General features: G+C 40.4%; 1 protein-coding gene across 4 annotated transcripts in view; it reads right to left on the bottom strand.

Moving 5' to 3' along the window:
* Positions 1–23,105, bottom strand: part of RELN (reelin) — a 749,731-nt gene that overhangs the window by 599,436 nt on the left and 127,190 nt on the right. For all 4 annotated transcript variants that reach the window (XM_075857310.1, XM_075857311.1, XM_075857308.1 and 1 more), the window contains exon 3: positions 3,979–4,114. In XM_075857310.1, coding sequence (XP_075713425.1) covers positions 3,979–4,114 — 136 coding nt within the window. The remainder of the gene's footprint in view (positions 1–3,978; positions 4,115–23,105) is intronic.

The raw sequence follows: 23,105 nt of genomic DNA, 5'->3' as shown, positions 1-23,105 counted from the left end.
ATGTACGAGAAAGCTTTTGAGTTGGGTACTTTGCCTATATCTCTATACGAAGCCACTATTATAATTTTGCTGAAACCTGACAAAAATCCTCTGGAGTGTGGGTCATATAGACCAATTTCTTTACTCAATTTAGATTATAAAATTCTGACTAAGCTTTTGGCAAATAGACTTAATTCTATTATTACCTCGTTAATACATAACAATCAATCAGGCTTTATTCCCGGGAGGTACACTTCTGGGAACATCCACAGGGTCCAGGCGTTCACAGGTGGGAAGGGATTTGAACCAACACTGGGCATTGGCATCACTTGATGTGGTAAAGGCCTTCGGAATGGAGGTATCTACAAGCGGTGTTGACACGATTTGGATTTGGATCTGGGTTTTCCAAATGGGTTTCCATTTTATACAAGAATCCCAAGGCAAATCTTTTGGTGAATGGTATGGGTACATCCTTTTTGTTATCTAGGTAGGGGAACTAGACAGGGATGCCCTTGTCCCCTCTTCTATTTGCTTTGGCTATAGAACCACTTGCTATCCAAATTCGCCAGGACTGTATACTTTTGGGAGTGCTTATTGGCAATAGAGAAAGTAGAATAGGTATGTATGCGGATGATCTAGTTCTTTTCATGTCCGATGTTCACGATACACTTCCTATGGCTATTGAAATTGTGAACCGTTTTGGACTTATTTCTGGTCTCCTGATCAATTGGTCTAAGTCGGCTCTGATGCCTTTGTGGGAGGTGGACTGGCCAGATATTTATTATAATTTACCAGTTGTTACATGTTTTAAATATCAGGGCATATATATAACGAAGTATACTGTTGAATCATGCTAAGAATATATACCCCCTGGAGACTCACTTTTTTCAGAAATTTAGAGCGTGGAAGACTCTACCTTTATCGGTGGCAGGAAGGGTAAGCCTGGTAAAAATTATCCTTTTACCGAAAGGTTTATATTTACTGGAACATGCTAATGGCCCTATTCCACAATCATTCTTTGACAGATTGCACTCCCTGGTAGCTAGTTTTGTATGGGGGAAATCTCGCAGGAAACTTGCTCTCTCCACACCCCAGCGTCCTAAGGTCAAGGGTGGCTTGGCACTACCTGATTTTTATATTTATTTCCTGAGTGGCCAACTCCACTATTTGAAGGATTGGATTGCCTTGATTCCAGAACCATTTTCGGAGTTTGCTTTGGGGCACCTGCTGGGACGCTGAGTCCTGTGGCCTGTTCTGGGGAACCCCACACTATTTAGAGAGAAATTAGTATTACTTCATAGACTTGCACATCAGGTTTGGTAGGCAGCTAAGCTGCTATGTGGTTTTGGGGATTTGGAGGGGGAAACTCCGATGTGGGATAATCCAATGTTCCCTCACTTACAAATGCTGGAAGGGTCTGAGTTTTGGAAATCTAATGGGATTCTCTGTCTCGGTGATGTATATCGGGGAAATGTGTTATTATCATTTACCCAGATGATGGAAAGCTATCATTTAAAATCGCACCCAATTCTTTAGATACTTACAACTAAGACACGAGTTGAATTCGCAATTTTGAGCACAGCCCCCGTCTCTTTCGAAATTCCCGTTGATAGGAATTCTGAAGACACAGGGACCCAAGGGTATTATCTCGGCAATTTACACACATCTTCTGAATGCAAAAACCAAGTCGTGTACGCTCTCTGTACAGGCTGCCTGGAAAACAATTATTACACCTTATCTGAGGAGGATTGGTCAGAGGACCTGGAATCACATTTGTTTGTTTCTCATTCTGTAAACAATAGACTGTCCCAATTGTTCATAACACACCAGAGTTATCTTACTCCAACTCGTTTATATCGTATGGGTCGGTTGCCACATACAGAATGTCACAGTTGTTATTCTTCTGGGGCAAATTGCATACATCTTATTTGGGATTGTTAATATATTAGTTCCTTTTGGGATAAAGTGATTGATGTTTTGAATGGTATTACCTCGGTACCTGTACCCAAAACCCCAGAGGTGTGTTTGTTGGGTTTGCCGCAGGAGGGAAATTGGTAATTTCATACACAAATATTTCTCAGAGAAACTTTATTTATGGCTAGGAAAGCTATTGCCCTGAGATGGATGGCAGATAGACCTCCTTCGCTCACACAATGGAAATCCCTGGTTAATAATGTCATCCCATTTGAGAGAGTAGTATACCGTAATAGGAAATGCCACCTCAAGTTTGGGAAGATCTGGGATGTATGGCTCTCTTCTTCTTTGACCTTAGAAACGGGAAATAATATGCGTTCCTTATTGGACAGGCTGACAGTGGAGGGTGGTGTGAGTTAGATCAGATGGGACAATGTCATTGAGTAATATATTTTATTTTTTATTTTGCTGTATGTAAGCATGTATATATTTACTTCTGTCATGCAGCTAATTTGTCTAGATGATACTTGCAACAATTGTTTGAAGTGTTTTTTCTTTGTGTATACGGTGCATTGAATGGCATGTAATTTTGTTCGTTAATTCTATTGATGTATGTTATACTGTAATATTGTGTTTTTTCGATTGCAAGTTTTGAGTTCAATAAAACGAGTTTAAAAAAAAAAATACAAGTTGAAAGTTTTTTTCATGCAATATTGTAGTATTATTACACCTTAAGTTTTACTACGAGATCATCCATAAATACAATTTACAGTTAGCAGCAAATGACTAGAAAAGCACTAGAAATTAGTATTTCCATTAACATCTGCATGATAATAGTATTATTTTATGTCCAAACATTGTGGCGATAGATTTTGTTAATTTAGTCCTTTCTTTACATAGAAGCATAACTGGAAGCAAACGATTTAAATGGCATTCTCAAGACATACACATAGTTACAGAAAACAGCAATATCAATGTTAAATAATCATAGGCTCATATTAGTTTTTCACAATTACTAGAATGTTTAAATTTTAAATCAAATACAGTGGTAAAGTCCTTTGATTAAAAAATATAAATAGCTTATCTTTAAACATTATAAATGCATAAGTATTGCAAAGACCATTTGGGTCCATATGTTCCTTGAACATTTTATACAACTTTAACTGGAAACCATTAAGTAAGCAGTTGTCATTATAACATTTGCAGCCACTTTATATCTAGTAGTGGCAGCGATGAAGACAAATCATGTATTTTGGGAATTTGTGGCAAAAAAGAACCATAAAATTCTCAGATGATCTTAGACGATCTTAGAAGAACATTAAGGGTATGTTCACACGAGGGCGTCCGTTACGGCTGAAATTACGGGGATGTTTCAGCCTGAAAACATCCCCGTAATTTCAGCCGTACCGGCATGTGCAGGCGCTTGAACGCCGCGTCAATTACGGCCGTAATTGGTGCTGCTATTCATTGGAGTGAATGAATAACGGCTCCAATTACGGCCAAAGAAGTGACAGGTCACTTCTTTGACGCGGGCGTCTATTTACGCGCCGTCATTTGACAGCGGCGCGTAAATATACGCCTCGTGTGAACAGACAAACGTCTGCCCATTGCTTTCAATGGGCAGATGTTTGTCAGCGCTATTGAGGCGCTATTTTCGGGCGTAATTCGGGGCAAAAACGCCCCATTTACGTCCGTAAATAGGCCGTGTGAACATACCCTAAGAATGCAAAGATACCAAGTACTACACTAAGTATGTTTAAAAAATTAACTTAACTAAGCCAAAACCCTGTCAAAGCTTACGGTCTATGCAACTTTACTTGTGTGACACTATGATCAATGCATGACTGTCTGGCAGTGTTCTATTTCACTGTTCTATAGCAGGCTGCTACCTAATGACTGAGGTACATTTAACTAAAATATGCAATTTCTTATCATTTAGCTTACAGTCTTTAGCTTTCTTTTATGAAAACTTCACACCATAAGTCAACAATTTGATTAACCTTTTTCATTTTAAACTGCAATATCTAAGAGTTGTAATACCTAACAACCATTTAATATCCTTTTCAATTTGAGGATTTTACTTACATGAAGTTAATACATCCTGTTCCAGCTGGTGGGGCGATCCATACAAAGCTGAGGTTTGTTGTTGGCAGGTGGCTTACATGTGAAGCCACAACACTGCACATGAACTGTGTTCCAAACTGGTGGTCAGACATTATACCTGAAGAAATAAAAGATAGCCAGTGAGGAAATTTTAATCACATTTACAACACAGTTTCTACCATGCCCACTTTAACTTGAATGCTTTATACTCACTGTTTGTAAAAAGCATGGATCAGTTACTTGAGCATTAACTAGAGAAACAGATTTCTGAAACCACTACAGCAAGCCTGCCATGTATAAAAGAGCTGGCAAACAGATGGTCCACATAGTCTTACTGCCTCATTTCCAGCTCTCCAACACTTAGCCTACCTAGTTTATCTGATTTATCTCAAATGGCATATATACCATATTACGGGGTAAAACTGTGAATCTGTAGAAAGATTTGACTTTCGGTAAAGTACATTTCTCCCATGGAAAGTCCTCCAGTAAACTCAAATGAGTTTCTGTCTGGAAAATATATAATGGTATTTTGAGCAATCCACATTGAGCCTCTCTAGAACGAACAGTAGTATAGAGCAGGGGTCTCAAACTCGGCCGGGTAAATGGGCCGCACATAGAAAAAAATTTACGTTGACGGGCCGCATTATTTTCAAATTTGATACAATACAAAATTATTGTTAATCAATTAGATATCTGAACTACGTACTATAACAATACTACATTACTATAATAATAGTACATTACTATGACAATACTACATTACTATAATAATAGTACATTACTATAACAATACTAATACTATATTACTATTATAAACAAGAGGAGATCAAGGAGCTAGATAGCCAAATATAGTAAAAATAAGTACCTTTATTAACACATAAATACACATAAAATGTTAAAAAATACAAAAGGACAAAAGGACTCTGTAGTTCCAATAACAACACAACAGGAGAGACTCCCAGAAGTAGTCCAGGGCAAGATAAACAACCAATCTCAGTACAAAGTGTAAGGCAAAGACACAAGGTCTAATGGTACGGATACATAGTTAAATCCTAATGAAAAAAAGTGCAGCCTTCACATACTAAGAACAGGGTGAAGGAGTGGAGATAAATCACCTGAAAGTCAGGTCCACAGACTGAAAAAATCAGATATTACCCCTCAATTCAAGAAGTCATCTTACCCATAATGAATGGCCCGGGAGTGTCGATCGAGTGTGCTGTTGAACCCCAACGCGCATTTCGCGGTCTGCTTCCTCAAGGGGTGTGTACTATATTACTATAACAATACTACATTACTATAATAATACAACATTATTATAACAATACTACATTACTACAATAATACCGCTAGCTTTAAATTTAATGGAAATTTGCGAGTTTACTCCAAGTGTTTTTTAACAATCCAGTTTTCCAGTTTAATCGTCGCTAAATGCAGTCCGGCGGCTCAGTTGGCAACATTTGGCAGACACAAGAATGTCAATATTAGGCAGCCCCTTTTTAGATCGTGCCACAATGCCCTTTTTAGATAGTGCCACAGTGCCCTCTTTAGATAGTGCCACAGTACTCTTTAGATTGTGCCACAGTACACTCTTTAGATAGCGCCACAGTGTCCCCTGTAGATAATGCCACAGTGCCCTCTGTAGATAATGCCACATACACCCCCTTGTAGATAGTGCCACACACACACACACACCCTATAGTTAGTGTCACATACACACCCCCTATAGTTCGTGCCACACACACACACCCCTGTAGTTAGATCCATTGGGGCTCCCTCTAGGAGTGGAATCTCCAGCCAGAGCGTTGCCGACGCTTTTTGCTGGGGATTCCTCTACTGAAGGAGCCCCTGATGTCACTTTCCATAGACAGTGATGTCAGGGGATCCTCCTGGACCCCCATAGCTGGAGTCCCTGGCAGAGCTACTAGCACTCGGATTCCAGTTCTGCTCCTGACATCACTGTCCATATATGGACAGTGATGTCAGGGGTACCCACAGATCCGGAGTCCCAGAGCAGAGCGCTACTAGCAGTCTGCCTGGGACTCCAGCTCTGCGTCTGATATCACTGTCCATATATTGACAGTGGTGTCAGGGGCTTCCCCAGAGCCGGAGTCCTGGAGAAGAGCCTGGAGAGCCGCTTCTAGCGCTCTGCCTGGGACTCCTGCTCTGCTCCTGACATCAATGTCCATATATGGACAGTGATGTCAGGGGCTTCCCCAGAGTGGGAGTCTCGGAGCAGAGCGCTAGTATAGACATATATGGACAGTGACTTCAGAGGCCCCTCCAGCAGAGGAATCCCTGGCCAAAGCGTCAGCAATGCTCTGGCTGGGGATTCCACACCTAGAGCAAACCCCAATAGAGCCATCTACAGGGAGGGAGGGTGTCGCTGTCAAACCCGCTGGGGGGGTGCACTATCTACAGGGAGCTGTGTGACGGCATGAAGGAGCGCCAGCGTGATCCTCCTTCAGATTGCTCTCTCCTCTCCCGAGGTAGCTATGGCGCCCCGCGAGCCGCATGTTTGACACCCCTGGTATAGAGGATACCCAAACAAAAAAACAAACAAACCTGTGGATTGTGGTTTTGAAGGTCCCATATTAAAAGCATTGCAATGGAGCGTGTTTCCCTGTTACCAGACTTATTAAAAGTCCTTTGAAGCGCTCTTTCCCCCACTCCTTTACTCCAGGACTGATATATAAGGTTGGGACTACACAGAGGCTATTGTAGGATTTTTCTTCAATTTCAAAAAGTAGTAACACATTTTTTATCCCCAGATGTAACATAAACATGAAAAATAGATGTAACTTTCAATGTACAGGAAGACTTCAATTTGCTGAAGATAACTTCCCTAAATTACATTTCCTTGATACACTCTGAAATATCAGTGAGTACTTTTTTTGTCTTTGCTGTGTATAGTGATTTGAATCCACACAAGATAGCCACAACAACACTGCTTATCACAAAAATCAGTAGGGGGCATGTTGTCCCCAGAAACTCTATACAGTGCAGGGCTTTATCCTAAAGTGGTCAAATCACAGGCTATAACTCAGATACTTTAGAAATGTTTTTAAATTTTTAATGTATACTAAAATACTTTTTATATATAAGCTTTATTAATGCTAATTTGTGGCATAACTGATGCTCCATAGAGGACAATGATAAAAGTCCTGGAACCACTAGTAACCAAAAGCTTTTAAGTTCTAAACGCATAGATTAGTACCATTAATAAGTAAATACAGACTTAATAATTTAATTGTGCATCATGTGAATCTGCACCAGGAATTCAAGGAATTTTAATTAAAAAGAAAAATCAGAAGACCACCACCTAGGTAGAACATGAATGCAGTATGGATAATAACAGTAGTATGGAGAGTAACAGTATCTTGATATGTGTGGCTTATGAACTTCAACACTGGTTTCAGGTGTAGAATACGTGTAAAATATGCCTTAAAAAACAGACAGATTAACAGGAAACATAAATGTGAAGCTGGTCAACAGGGAGCATAGACTTTATAATATGTGCAACAAATCGACACCGGTAATGGCTCTTTTCCTCGGTCACGTAGCTGCAGGGGAATTGAACACTTCCTGTCAATTTTCCCCAGCAGATTAAAGCAGGTCTCTGGGGAACACAGGAGCCGGACAGTCTGTGATCAATGTATTGTTTTTAACAGAAAGGTATTATTTATTATTTGAGGATAATTTAATATCATAGGGTAGAAAACCACATAACGGAGAAGTATTTACGGTGCAGAAACAGGCGGCAGATTTGAATTTTCTGTCTTCAATGTATTCAGCTGGTAAATTGAAAGCATTAGCCTTGGCCATCACTGCATTGCAATTTTGGGTGACTAATTTAAGTGCTTTTTTTCTGCATCTATAACTATATACTGGACATCGCTTCACTTCAATATCTATCCAAGACCACTGACTTTTTTAGTCACTGAACTGCATTTTACCAGAATTTCTCGAGTCAAATTGATTACTCACAGTTTATTTGAAAGGGTAACCAGACACAGAAAGATGACTGCCATGCGTGTATGTATGTACACTATGCTTAGACAGCAACACAGACATAGCCCATGGTCTATTGTGCAGTGATTGATGTATTGAAAGTAAGTCAAACAGGCAAGAGAGGCTGATTGAAGACACAAACATTTTAGGAGTCATTCACTGAAAACTATACAAGATTTTCAACCATTGAGCATGCATAAAAGAAGCCCAGATGTTAGTCAACAAAGAGCACCATAAATGCCACTTGTTCATTTTACACCATTGACATTAAGTGGTTTCCCTTCAGGGAGCAGCTTCGCTAGACAAGTTGAGAACACAATAAATTTAACATAATCTGTAGTGTTGCACCTATTTTGCTCAGATCTATGAGATGACACTAATATTGACGTCTTTAAGCCGTGTTAGGCCTCCTTTACAGAGATTTTGTCTGGTGTTTTAAATTGCATGAAAAAATACAGGTAAAAAAAACTGTGCATTTTTTAAATGTAACATGCTTTTTTCGGTAGTTTTTGGTGGAGTTTTCACCCTCTTCCCGATATTTCATGTACATGTACATCATAGGCGGGAGGGGGAATGTGAAACGGGCTCAATAACGACCAAACATCTAAGGCGTTAGACAGAGGGGAACCCCTCTGTCACCTCATTGACCCCCCAAGACACGATAGTGGGATGCGGATGGCAGCTGGAGGTCTAATGAAGGACTCCTGGTTTACCAGAGGAAGGGCTAACTAGAAGGCTGCAAAAAGCATAATACACTGCAGTACATAAGTATTGCAGTGTCTTGTTCAAATAATCAAACAATCAAAAAATGTGCGGATTCATTAACAGCCAAGTGGATGAAAATTTAACAAATCTCATCCACATACTGCAGAAAAAGCCAGTACAAAAGATGTGCGGAAATTTACTTGCTGTATGGATTTTCAATCTACAGCATGTTAATTTATGTTGCCACACAGAGAATCTAGTAAGAAATTCAGAGGTATTTAACCACTTCCGGACCGCCCATTGACTATAAACGTCTGGGCGGTCCTTAATTAACTCTGCAGGGCCGTTCTAGAATGTCCTGCAGTAATAGCTTTTTGCCGCTCTGTAGCGGCATTTAGCTCAGTGATACAGCTATCTCTAGACAGCTGACATCACGGAGCTCTGCCCAGAGACCAATCAGTGAGTTCTCTGGGCATGTGATCATTATGACAACTGTCACAATATATCACTATACATTCCCCATCCTCGCGGCACCCCCCACACCCCTCGCGGTTGATCCCCCGCCTCCCCTCAAGGCCCTCCACTCTAACTTTTCCCTCTCCTGGCAGGCTGTCTATGTAATATCGATCAATCTCATATCTATCTATCTATCTCATATCTATCTGTCTACCTGTATATACAAATTCCAGTAGCACCGGCAGCGTGAGGGTGCAAGCTCTGAGGGACAGACCAAGTCCTAGATACACAGAATTCAAAAAATGATCAGCAACTCCAATAGTATAGGTGAAAAACGCTATGGAAAACGATAGTATGGATGTATCCATAACATGTGTGCACGTATAGTCGTGTAACATGGGTACGTAAAACCATGTGCCAAAATGCTAAGGAAGCCTCAAAGGACACTTGGTAGGGGAGAGGGGAATGAACACGATGGTCATCGTCGGATAACCACAGTATGGATGCATATTCCTGTTGCTGGTACCCCTCAAATCTTGGGGTATGTACTGTGGTTATCCGACGATGACCATCGTGTTCATTCCCCTCTCCTAAACCAAGTGTCCTTTGAGGCTTCCTTAGCGTTTTGGCACATGGTTTTACGTACCCATGTCACACGAATTCTGTCTATCTATCTATCTAATATCAATCTGTGTAATATCTATCTAATATGTATCTATGTAATATCTATCAATCTAATATGTATCTATGTAATTCGATCTCTCATATCTATCTATCTATCTATCAAATTAATATCAATCTATGTAATATCTATCTAATATCAATCTATGTAATATCTAATATCAATCTATGTAATATCTATCTAATATCAATCTATGTAATATGTATCTATGTAATTCGATCTATCTATCTCATATCTATCTATCTATCTATCTATCTATCTATCTATCTAGCAGAAAAAGAAATGGCGACAGCACACTGCGACACTAATGCCACCTAAACGACTAAATATAAATAAATATGCACTAAAGCTAAATCTATTTATAATAGGGAGGTTTAGTGGTTTAGGTGGCATTAGTGTCGCAGTGTGCGGTCGCCATTTCTTTTTCTGCTGTATATTTGCAGTCACAGGTGTTCCTGCACCTACATACACATTTTATATCATTTAGTTGGAATGTGCTGTTCAAATGATTGTTGTTTATGTGATCCATATATGTGGGGTTAGTGACTGTCTCCATTTTTTGTTCTTGAACTCCTCCCATTCTGCCCTGGGTGATTTTAATTAGTTCAATGCTGGATCCTACCATCCCCAGGTATATATGTAGGCTTAGTCCCAGTTCTGGGTGTATGTGCAGCGTAGTTTCCCACCTTACAGAGGTCGCCTTGTCGTGGCAGGTGGGCAAACACTTTTTGATCAAAATGTGCAGAAAGAACCTCCCTATTATAAATAGATTTAGCTTTAGTGCATATTTATTTATATTTAGTGGTTTAGGTGGCATTAGTGTCGAAGTGTGCTGTCGCCATTTATTTTTCTGCTGTATATTTGCAGTCACAGGTGTTCCTGCACCTGCATACACATTTTTTATCATTTAGTTGGAATGTGCTGTTCACATTTTTGTTGTTTATGTTATCTATCTATCTATCTATCTATCTATCTATCTATCTATCTATCTATCTATCTATCTATCTATCTATCTAGGAAATGCAAAGGAGAACCGCACCACAGATATTTAAAAATCATCTCTACCAAAAGGTTTCGTGTGTGCAAGCCTCCAGACCACGACCAATAGTCCAAATTTAGAAATTCAAAAAATAGGCTGCCCTCCACATTGTAGTATTCAAAAAAGTGAAAACGTTTTATTCACCCATATGCAAGATTGCTACATTTCAGTCCTAGTCCGGACCTTGCTTGAGAAAGGTCCAGACTAGGACTGAAATGTAGCAATCTTGCATATGGGTGAATAAAACGTTTTCACTTTTTTGAATACTACGATGTGGAGTGCTGCCTATTTTTTGAATATCTATCTATCTATCTAACTATCTCCAAATGAATAGGCAGCACTACACAAGCCTCCAATTCAGTGGAAAAAAGGTTTATTCACCCATACGTTTCAGCCCACAAGGGCCTTTCTGAAGCATAACAAACAATATGTGTTACAGGTTTAAATACAGCATTAGATATTGATACATTGTGATAATTAAGTAAAATATTAATATTAAGATGGAATTCCATCTTAATATTAATATTTTACTTAATTATCACAATCATGTAATTACATGTCATGCTGTATACACATTGTTTGTTATGGTTGAGAAACGCCCATGTGTACTGAAACGTTGCACTGACGTATGGGTGAATAAACCTTTTTTTCACTGAATTGGAGGCTTGTGTAGTGCTGCCTATTCATTTGGAAATATATATGTGGGACTGGAGTCTGAGGTCCTAAGGCTTGTACACACACAACTACGCTTATTTTGCATTTATATGTGCTGTTCTTCCTTTTTCTATCTATCTATCTATCTATCTATCTCATACTATGGCTTTAATATAGGGCGTATTCCAAATACGCCCTATATTAAAGTGGACTCTAAATAAAGAAATTCCCTGTCCAGAATGTTTTAGTGTGTATTACCACATTATGTATATAATTACATAAGCATACATACCTACCTACCATTATATTAAACTCACCCATTACGTATAGACCTATATGCGCACATTCATTATCCTAAGCGTGCTCAGCCCATTTAGTTAGGCTGTGCACTGTGAGAAGGGTGGAGGACAGGGCGGCGTGCGCAGTAAGTCATGAGAACTCTCCCAGCTAATGCAGATACAGTCCCAGAAAAAAGCTCAGTACATATATATTTATAGCATCAGAACCAAGCTCAGTACATATATACAGCACCAGAACAAGCCAAGTACATAAATACAACACCAGAACCAAGCTCAGTACATATATACAGCACCAGAACAAAGCCAAGTACATAAATACAGCCCCAGAACCAAGCTCAGTACATAAATACAGCACCAGAACAAATCTCAGTACATATATACAGCACCAGAACCAAGCTCAGTACATATATACAGCAAAAGAACCAAGCCAAGTACATAAATACAACACCAGAACAAAGCTCAGTAGATAAATACAGTACCGGAACCAAGCTCCGTACATATATACTCACCAGAAGCAAGCTCAGTACATATATACAGCCCCAGAACAAGCTCAGTAGATATATATAGCACCAGACCCAAGCTTTTAAGATGGTACGACCAGCAGATGATCGAGCATTTGCTCGTTCATCTTCTGATTGCTGCCCTGTTTACACAGGGCAATTATCGTCAACGAGCGTTCTAAGAACTAATTATCTGCCCGATAGTTGCCCAGTGTAAAACCCCATATAGTGTCTCTCATAGAGCCCCCTGTAGATAGTACTCCCTATAGTGTCCTCTGTAGATAGTAGCGTTCTCTGTAGTTAGTGCCCCTATATAGTCCTCCCCTGTAGTTGTTGTCCCTATATCGTCCTCCCCTGTAGTTGTTGTCCCCTATATCGTCCTCCCCTGTAGTTGTTGTCCCCTATATCGTCCTCCCCTGTAGTTATTGTCCCCTGTACAGTCCTCCCCTGTAGTTATTGTCCCCTATATAGTGCTCTCCTCTAGTTATTGTCCCCTATATAGTACTCCCCTGTAGTTATTGTCCCCTATATAGTACTCCCCTGTAATTATTGTCCCCTATATTTAAGGCCCCCGACACTGCCCACAATAAAAGGAAAAAAACATATTCTTACCTGCCCTGTTGCCGCGCCATCCTCCAGCAACGCCAGTCCTCCTCCAGCAGAACGACGCAGCGGCGCAATAACGTCATCGCGCCGACTGCATCATCACTAAAGCACCATCTTGTGCCTCGCCAAGGCAGCGCTAGTGAAGTCAAGAAGGGTGCGAATACAATTGAGTATTCTGTGAACCGGCTGGAATTTTAACAACCGGTTCGGGGGAACTGGGGCGAACCAGTCGGATCCCACCCCTGCATACACACATATTTGGTATCGTTAAAGTCAGTAGAAGTTGCCATATATGTATTTAGATGTGTTTACCCAGTGGCATGCACCAGATGTAAAAAAAAATCTTACCTAAAATTACATATGCAGAAGAGTAATAGAAGAACAATTTGCTTTTAAATCGGCACATGGCTAAAACGTGAAAATGGGCATGGTCAGGAAGGGGGGTAAAGCCTCTGGTCAGGAAGTGGTTAAGGTGCATATGATCTTACCCTTAGGGTATATTCACACGGCTTATTTTCGTCTGCTTTTCTGGCCATAAATGGCCGAAAAATCAAAAGCTGAACACCTCCAAACATCTGCCCATTGACTACAATAGGAAAAGCGGCGGGGAGATTTTTTACGCGGCCGTTTTGAAAAACGGCCAAGTTAAAAAACGCCCGCGAAAGAGAAGTGCATGTCACATCTTGAGCCGTTTTTGTAGCTGTTTTTCATTGACTCTATAGAAAAACAGCTCCAAAAACATCCGTAAAGAACGCTGCGAAAAACGCTAGTTAATTAAAAAACGTCTGAAAATCAGGAGCGGTTTTCCCTTGAAAACAGCTCCGTATTTTCAGACATTTTTTGCTAAGCATGTGAACATACCCTTAGAAAAGCGGTCTCTAACCTGTGGCTCCCCAGCTGTTGCAAATCTACAACTACCAGCATGCCCTGTCTGCCAGCAGCTGTCAAGGTATGATAGAACTTGTAGTTTTCCAAAAGCTGAAGAGATACAAGTTGGGATCACTGCCTTAGAGGCTTACCTCTGCAATAAACCACATATTCACCATCCAGGCTCCAACCAAACTGCAAATTCAAATGCTACTTGTGTAGATCAGGAGAATGGAAAAATATTACAAAAAATTCTCTTGTATCCTCACATCAGGCAATTTTTATTTTCTTTATACACAGTCCACAGATATACAGTCACTTAGACCTAATGCATTGGAATAAAATGGTATTCCAAATCATTATGAAAACAAAATTTCAACAATAACAAATAAAACTGAAAAGTAAACATTTTCTTTGAATGGGGCTGAGCTTCAATACCAGACATAGTTGAGTGCATAGAAATTTTTATACACTGTTAAAACACTTAGGGAGAATGTATTAACCCCTTAGTGACCAGCCTATTTTAGGCCTTATTGACCATGCTATATTTTAAGTTTTTCCATCGTCTCATTCAAAGAGCTATAACTTTTTTATTTTTGTGTCGACATAGCTGTATAAGGTCTTGTTTTTAGCAGAACAAGTTGTATAGTTTAGCACCATTTTGGGGTACATAGAATTTATTCATTAACTTTTATTAACTTTTTTGGGGGAGAATAGAAAAAAAACCCAGCAATTTTGCCACACTTTTGCTTCCTAAATTTGTGCCGTTAACCATGTGGTATAAATAACACAATAACTTTATTCAGTGGGTTCTTACGATTGCAACGATACCAAATTTATATAGATTTTTTTATGTTTTCCTACTTTTACACAGTAAAAACACTTTTCTAAATTATTTGTTTTTGTGTCTCCATATTTCAAGAGCCATAACTTTTTTATTTTTCAGCTGATGCAACTGTATGCAAGCTTTTGTTTTGCAGGACGACAACGTTTTTATTGGTACTATTTTGAAGTAGATGCGACTTTTCAATCACTTGTTATCGGATTTTTTTAAAGGCAGGATTCACAGAAATTTTACTATTTTTTACGGGTTCACCGTGTGGGTTAAATAATGTAATAACTTTATAGTTGGGGTGATTAAGGATGGGGCGATATCAAATATGTGTAACTTTGTAACTTTTCTTTTTATTAATAATAATAATAATAATAAGGCATTTTGTAAGGGGAAAAAGTGGGTTTTCACTTATTTTTTTAAATTAACTTTATTAAAAATGTTTTTAACTTTTTTTTACTAGTCTCACTAGGGGACTCCACTATGTGATTATCCGATCGTTTTTATTTTTTTTTTAAATTCTTTTATTTTCCGTTTTTCAACACATAAAATATAATGGTGCAGACAATTGCAGCATTGACATCGGCCGGTTTTATTATACACTGCAATACTTTTGTATTACTGTCTGTCCGTGTAAAACCTCTGGCATGGCCTAGCAGGCATAACTAGTGGCAGGCCTGGCACACCGACACCCTGCGATCTTACGCAGGGTGCCGATGGAGTGAGAGAGGGAGCTCCCTCCCTCTCTCCAAACCCACTCAGATGCGGCGCTCCCTATTGAGCGCCGCATCTGAGGGGTTAATCGGGCGAGAGCGATACTGATATGAGTTCTCGCCTGTTAGAGCAGTGCTGCTCCCTGCTCTCAGCTACCTCTGGTAACTGAGAACAGGGAGATTTAACGGCTCCCTGCTCTATTTATTTATTCCTGTTAGTGGCCGCCATAAAAACAGTAATGGGCGGGTTAAGACTGACCTTTCATATGCCAGTCTTAGGGCTTGTCCACATGTAGTGGAATTTCTGCATATTTTACGTCCGGAATTGCGGACGGAAAATACTCAGCAGAATACAGTAGCAGCAAAATGGGTGAGAGTTTCTGCATAGAAATTCCGACCAGAAATCGACCTGCGGTGCATATTTTTCGTACCACAGCATGTCAATTCCTGCTGCGGAAAGTGGATTGAATTACACAGCAAAATATGCAACATTTTCTGCAATAAAAAAAAAGCAGGGAATGGTGGGTTTTTTCCCGCAGCGGAATGTGTGCTACTTTCAATGGAATTGCTGCAGAAATTTTCTGCAGCAATTCCATTACGTGTGGAGAAGCCCTAAATATAAACAAAGTTGGAGTAAAATGTTCCTAATTTATTAAGAAGCGCATACATCTTAATAAATTATGCGCATCTCTGCAGTCTGTGTGCCAGAAAGTGAAATCTATGCCAGCTACTAGCTTTTGGCAAAAATTATGGTAAATGTGTTCCTGGCTCTCCCTCTTAGCTCTGCAACTTATTAGAAAAGTGCGGTGCAACTTTTGTGCCATTTGCAACTTTTCTACTATCTGTCTTAGGCCTAATTCACACAAACGTGTACGTTTTGCGCGCGTAAAAAATGCAGCGTTTTGCGCGCATTGCAGTTCCTTGTGTGATCAGTGTTTGGTGCGTGTCTGCGTTATTTTCGCGCGTATGGCATCCTCATGTCACGTGGTTTTGACATAACGCTCAAGTATAGTACCTGCAGTGAGTTTCACGCAGCGGACACACGCTGCGTGAAAAACACGGAATGTCTGAATGGCCCCATTGACTTACATAGGTCCGTGCGACGTGCGTGATTTTCATGCACGTATCACGGACGTGAAATACGCTCATGTAAATAAGGCCTATGGGCTTATTTACACGAGCGCGTGAAACGTCTGTGGAACGGCCGTTGAAACAGCGGCCGTCCCACGGACCTATGTAATTCAATGTGGCCGTTCACACAGCCGTTGTTTCAACGGACCGTGTGAAGGGTCCGTGCGAAAATAGGACATGTCCGTTCTTTTCGCGCATCACGCATCCCTCCATAAATTCTCAACTATGGGGGATGCGTGACATCGCGTCCCTCAGCGCTGAGAACGGATGCACCTCGGACCTGAAAAACTGCAGTTTTTCATGTCCGAGATGCGCAGCGCTCGTGTGACTCGGGCCTTACAAGCACAGAATTTAACATTTTGAAAACTGCCAATTTTTCAATATTTTAACAAATAATCACAGAATGCATCAACAAAATTTACTACTAACAAAGTATAATGTGTCACGAAAAAAACAATCTAGAATCACTTTTTAGAAACAATCTCAGAATCACTTGGAGGAGTAAAATCATTAAAAATGTTTTCCCACATAAAATGATTTGAAAAATGGGGCTGTGTCCACCAGGCCAAAAGTGGTTGCGGCGGGACGAAGTTAGCAGGTGAGAAATGTTTCTTTTTTTTATTTTATAACATTTCCTGCAGCCTGCTTAATTCCTTCAACTCTCAGACAACCCCTTTAAAATAAGCTTTAAGCCTGATTTACACGAGAGTGTGCGTTTTGCGCACGCAAAAAACGCTGCGTTTTGCGTGCGCAAAAGGCACTTAACAGCTCCGTGTGTCATCAGTGTATGATGCGCGGCTGCGAGATTTTCTCGCAGCCGCCATCATTATGACACTCCGTTTGGATGTTTGTAAACAGAAAAGCACGTGGTGTTTTTCTGTTTACATTCAGAGTTTGACAACTGTTGCGCGAATCACGCAGTTCCCACGGAAGTGCTTCCGTGCGGCATGCGTGACTTCAATGGGTGCGTGATGCGCGAACAGCGCACAGAGATAGGACATGTCGTGAGTTTTACGCAACGCACTCACGTTGCACAAAATTCACGGACTGTCTGCACGGCCCCATAGACTAATATAGGTGCATACGACACGCGTGAAAAGCACGCGCGTATATTACGCTCGTGTAAATGATGCCTTAATGTGAGTCCACAAGAAGCAAATTTGTTGCACTTTGGCATATTTTTTCAGAAAAAACAAAGTGGTTTTTAAAATCTTGGCCCAACGATGCAACTAAACTGTGATGTGTGGCCTCACTCTTAGGCCTGATTCAGACGAGCGTGTCCGTTTTCCCTCCGCAAAGAAACTGAGCATATTTCATGCATTTTATTTCCTTGTGTCATTGGTGTGCTTTCTGTGTGGCACCAGTGTTTGTTTGCTTTTTTAATCATTCCAAAATACGCCTGGGTATATTTTTGTGCGGAAAGGATTTTTTTAAATCAATAAGATTTTTTATTAAGATTTTCCAAACACATATAGAAAATAAAATACATCAAAAGGTCAGCACCCAAAGGTCTCCCAACATGGGAAAACCTAAAGAGTGTCATCAATAACATAAAAGAAAACAAAATCAGATACAAACGGTGTCTCCGCTCATATACATTTACAGATTACCTAAAATACTTTGATTCCTTCCATAAATTCCATGCTGCCACTTTAGTTCGAGGAGCATTAAAGTAATAATATAAAGAAGTTTCATGACTACAATCTATGTTTACTCTTCTAATGACCTTTGACAAGGACGGCGATATAGGAGACTTCCACATTTTAGCTATTGACAGTCTTGCAGCTATAAGTATATGATGAGATATTAGTCTGACTACGCTTGGGATTTCTTTCAAGCCGAAATCTATTTATAGCCAGTTCTGGGGACCCCGTAAGTTGTATACCCGAAAATTCAGAGATCAGTTGAAAAACTTCTCTTCATAATAAAACTAATAGTTGGACAAGCCCACCAAATATGTAATGTGGATCCCTTATTCCCACATCCTCTCCAACAAGTATTGGAACTACCCCCACCAAAATGCGAAAATCTGGAAGGTGTTAAATACCACCTTAAATATATTTTCTTTACTAGCTCAATATGATTTATGCATCTAGAATGCTTAAAAAGCCAATAAGCAGCTGTAATCCACTGTTCTGGCGAAAAGGAGTTACGCAATTCCCCCTCCCATTTTGACATATAGGAGTCTTTTGTAGAACACCCTCTATGCAACAATAAGTCATAACTAAAAGGTGAGGCCTTTCTGAAAACCCTGCCACTCAAACAAATATTTATGAAATGTGGATAGCTGGGTCGGTTGGGTAGGAAGCTTTAAACCTTGTAAAAAATGCAGAATTTGAAGATATTGAAAGAACTTTTTATGAGAAATATTAAATGAGTCGGCCAGATCTGCAAATGTCCTAAAGATCACTTTATCATAAAAGTCATAAAGAACTTTCAAACCTGCGGTTTCCCATTCTACCATTGGAGTGGCAGGAATAACATTTTGAATAGAGGTCAACGGCATATGATTTAAGGAGTCATGCAGCCACTGATATTTACACACAAACTGCGACCATACTTGGATGGAGTCCGTCATAGATTGTATGGGAAAAGTAGGAACTGGACCCCCCATATAGGAAGAGATCATAAGCGTTTTGAAAGATTGGTGGGGGACAAGCACAGCCTCAATTTTTGACCACAAGTACCTAGGAGAACAATGCCATAACTCCCGTAATTGGTCCATTATAGCTGCAACATTATAAGAAGCAATGTCAGGAACCCCCAAACCCCCGTCCCAAATCCTACGGTACAACAGTGTTTTAGCTACTCGCGCTCTTTTATTATTCCAGATAAACTTAAGGAAAATATTTTGGAATTGTGTAGTGAGAGAGACAGGCATAAGAAATGGAATGGTACTACATAAGTACAAGATCTTAGGTAATAAGAACATCTTAACCAAGTTTATCCTAGCGATCCAAGATAATTGAAACTTAGATAGCCGGTCACAGTCTTCTTTTATGGACAACGAAAGTGCAGAATAATTTTCAGACAGTATTTGAGAAGGACTTGGAAATAACTTTATACCTAAATAAGGAATACCTGGCACAGCCCAGGAAAACAGAAGCTTTGATAATTCCACCTTCAGGGAGTTAGTTATATTAATTGGTAACATTACAGATTTAGCTATATTTAATTTATAGTATGAAACTCAGGAGTATTGTGAAATAACATTTAATACTTCGGTCAGAGACTTCAAGGGGGAAGTACAAGTCATAATCACATCGTCTGCATGTAGCCCAATCTTATGTTCCGTGGCGCTCATTTTAATACCAGAGATCCCTTGGGTACTACGAATCATTTCTGCAAAAGGTTCCATGCAGAAAGTAAAAATTAGAGGGGATAAAAGGGCATCGCTGACGAGTCCCATTAGTTATCCCAATAAGTTTAGACATAAAACCTGAGGATAATACCCTGGCTGAAGCTAGCAATTTAGAAAAGAGCTTAATATCACTATTTAGTAAAGATATTTGTTTAAAATTTGCTGGGGAATCCGGAAGTTTACCTGGCTTGGGAAGCGTAACAATAATTGCTTGCAACATTTCTGAGGGAGGACCATGAGGTGATACTACACCATTGACAGTATCTACCATGTGTGGAATTAAAATATTTTCAAATGTTTTAAAATATTCATTAGGAAGACTGTCCGGACCCGGGGATTTATTTTGTTTGGATCCTAAAAGTAATTTCTTTAATTCCTCACTTTATATTGGAGCATTCAATTGGGCTAGTTGTGAATCAGACAATTGAGGTAACTTTACCTTACTTAGAAAATATTGTATGGACTCCGTAGATATTTGTGGGAGTGAAGTATCATCCCTAAGATTAAAAAGCTCTCTAAAATATTCTGCAAAAGCGTCAGTGATCTTTTGAGGATCATAAATTCTTTTTCCTCCTGTAGATTTAAAAAAAGGAATTTTGGTTTTCGCCGTTTGCCATTTAACTCTGTGAGCTAGGACTTTCCTGGGCCTATCCCCTCGGACATAAAAATTCCACTTAAATTTCTTCAGGTTTTTCTCATAAGCATAAAGATATAAGGAACGTAACTTATCCCTAATTTTCTGTTTCAGGACAACTGAAGGGGACACCTTCATCCGTTTTTCACAACTTTGAATATAAGAAAGAAGGGTGTCCATTTGTTTGTTTCTTTCTCTTTTTGCTTTAGCAGCCGCTTGGATAAATAAACCTCTAACAAATGCCTTATGAGTATACCACAAGAGCTCAGGAGAAGAAGCCGATGAGGAGTTAAAAAAAAAAATTCTGTTAAGGCTTTCCCTATAGAAGTCTATAGAGAGATAGAGTTTAATAAATAAGTATTTAGTCTCCAAGGAAAACTAGGTTATCTATTATATATTTGTCAGCAAGAATAAGATCAATTGGCGCATGGTCCGACCACGATATCACACCAATATTTGACTGTACCGAGTTCAATAAGATCTCCCTATCCACTAGAAAGAAATCTATTCTGGAATAGGTATTACGAGGGGAAGAGAAGAAGGTAAAGTCGCTCTCTGAGGCATGTTGGTATCTCCAAATATGATGCAAGCTTTCCTCAGATATCAGGTTCTGATATATTTAGTCTGTTTGGTCCTATAGTACGATCCATGTCTGAGTCAGATACCACATTAAAGTCTCCAACCAAATGCAAATGTATATGAACGATCGTATCTCTAGGTAGATGAGACGCTATAAATCTTGGTGTAAAGGATCTGCCAGGCACAGCTTCGGGGTTAACTCCCATAGGTAATCAGTCTACACCTGAATCTACGTCTCTGAGACTGACTCCTTCTTCCACCACTCGGGATGGCAGGCTTAGGAGTGGGAGAGCCTATCGCAGCCTGGCCAGACGGAGCTAGCTCCCGCCCTCTGTCTATTTATACCTGCCTTTCCTGTTCCTCCTTGCTTGTGATTCTTTCCGTGTGGTTTCCTGGCCCAGCTACAGCTCCTAACTATTTGATCCTGCTCCATACTGACCCTGGCTTACTGACTACTCTTCTGCTCTGCGTTTGGTACCTCGTGCTCTCCTGGTTTGACTTGGCTCGTTCACCACTCTGTTGCTCACGGTGTTGCCGTGGGCAACTGCCCCTTTCCCTTTGCTTTGTATTCCCATGTATGTTTGTCTCGTGCACTTACTGAGCGTAGGGACCGCCGCCCAGTTGTACCCCGTCGCCTAGGGCGGGTCGTTGCAAGTAGGCAGGGACAGAGTGGCGGGTAGATTAGGGCTCACTTGTTGGTTTCCCTATCCCTGTCATTACACTTGGCTTAGGAATCCTATGAATTCTGTCAATTGTCAGATCTAAAGTAGATTTTTGAGGCAGAATTATAGCCATTAAATCCGTGAGATATTGAAACAACTGATCAGGCGCAATTGATTCAGGGATACCTCTAATCCTCACGTTATTCCTCCTCGACCTGTCTTCCAGATCCAGAACTTTATTGGTTAGGCGTCCTACTTCTTCCTCTAGTTTTGAGTTGGCATCTATAAGTAAATTATGAGATTTTGCAAAGACCTCTAGTTTATGTTCAATATGCTCTGTGCTTGATGCAATTGATAGAATATCAGCTTTTAAGTCTCCAATGACTTGTCTCATATCAGATTGGAGAGAGTCTGGTAAAGAATTCAGTAATTTTTTTTATCACATCCTCTGTAACAGGCAAGGATTCCAGTCCATCACTCATGTCATTATCTACCGATTCAGCTCTTGACAAGTGAGAAGGAGAGGAGGGAGGTAGCTATATACGTCGGCTAACCTCCATTTGCTGCGAAGGAGAGCTAGCAAAAAATTCAGTAAGCTTTGTCGGCCTAGCTTTAGTATTTCTCTTTGACGGATCACCCATCCTGTGGGAACAGGAAGATGTGCAGAGGGAGTATGTATATCACTTTAAGAATGTTCAGTTCGCACTGTAGCAAAAGTGCTTTTTTTTTTTCCTTTCTCCTTTTTTCACCAATTATGTGTATAATCTGCAAATGTCTTGCAGAGGAGTGCCAAAAAATAGAATGTTCGTGGGCAGCCACCCAGTAGGCACCTTGTAGTCTTATAGTGCTATGTACTGTGTACGTAGATGTATCACATCTAAGATGGCGGCGGATCCCGCCTTGTCTTCCCGGTTATGGCAATGAGAAAGGAGCTGGAAAGGGCCACGGGCTTCTATATGGAAGATTACCTCTGCTCCGGCAAATATCTGCTGCAGTGTGAGCTGTGTGAACTCCTCTCACCTCCACATCCGCCGCCGCTCAGTGCCGTCTGAGAAGGATTTCTCTGCCGCAAAGCCTCAACTGCTACGCAGGAGGCAAATAGCACTCTGAGGCCACAACTCCCAGGACTGCTCGGAACACTGCAGATTCTCCCCCAAAGTTGGACCGACTCTGCGCTGGATGTTCCGGAGTACCAGGGGACCGAACTCCACCGAATCTGTCAGGTTTTTAGGCTTAGTTGTGCCGTTTTAAGCTTCCAGCTTTCAGGAGCTAGTCAGTCACGCATCTGCAGCCATCCACGTCCAGGCCACGCCCCCCGGAAAGGATTTTTATACAGGTGGATGCAAACTGGAATGTGGTGTTAGCCCTCTTGTTTCAATAT

The sequence above is a fragment of the Rhinoderma darwinii genome, chromosome 3 (assembly GCF_050947455.1).
Source record: "Rhinoderma darwinii isolate aRhiDar2 chromosome 3, aRhiDar2.hap1, whole genome shotgun sequence".
Taxonomy (NCBI): domain Eukaryota; kingdom Metazoa; phylum Chordata; class Amphibia; order Anura; family Rhinodermatidae; genus Rhinoderma; species Rhinoderma darwinii.
Note: the sequence above shows the minus strand (reverse complement) of the source record. Positions and strands in the feature narration are given on the sequence as shown.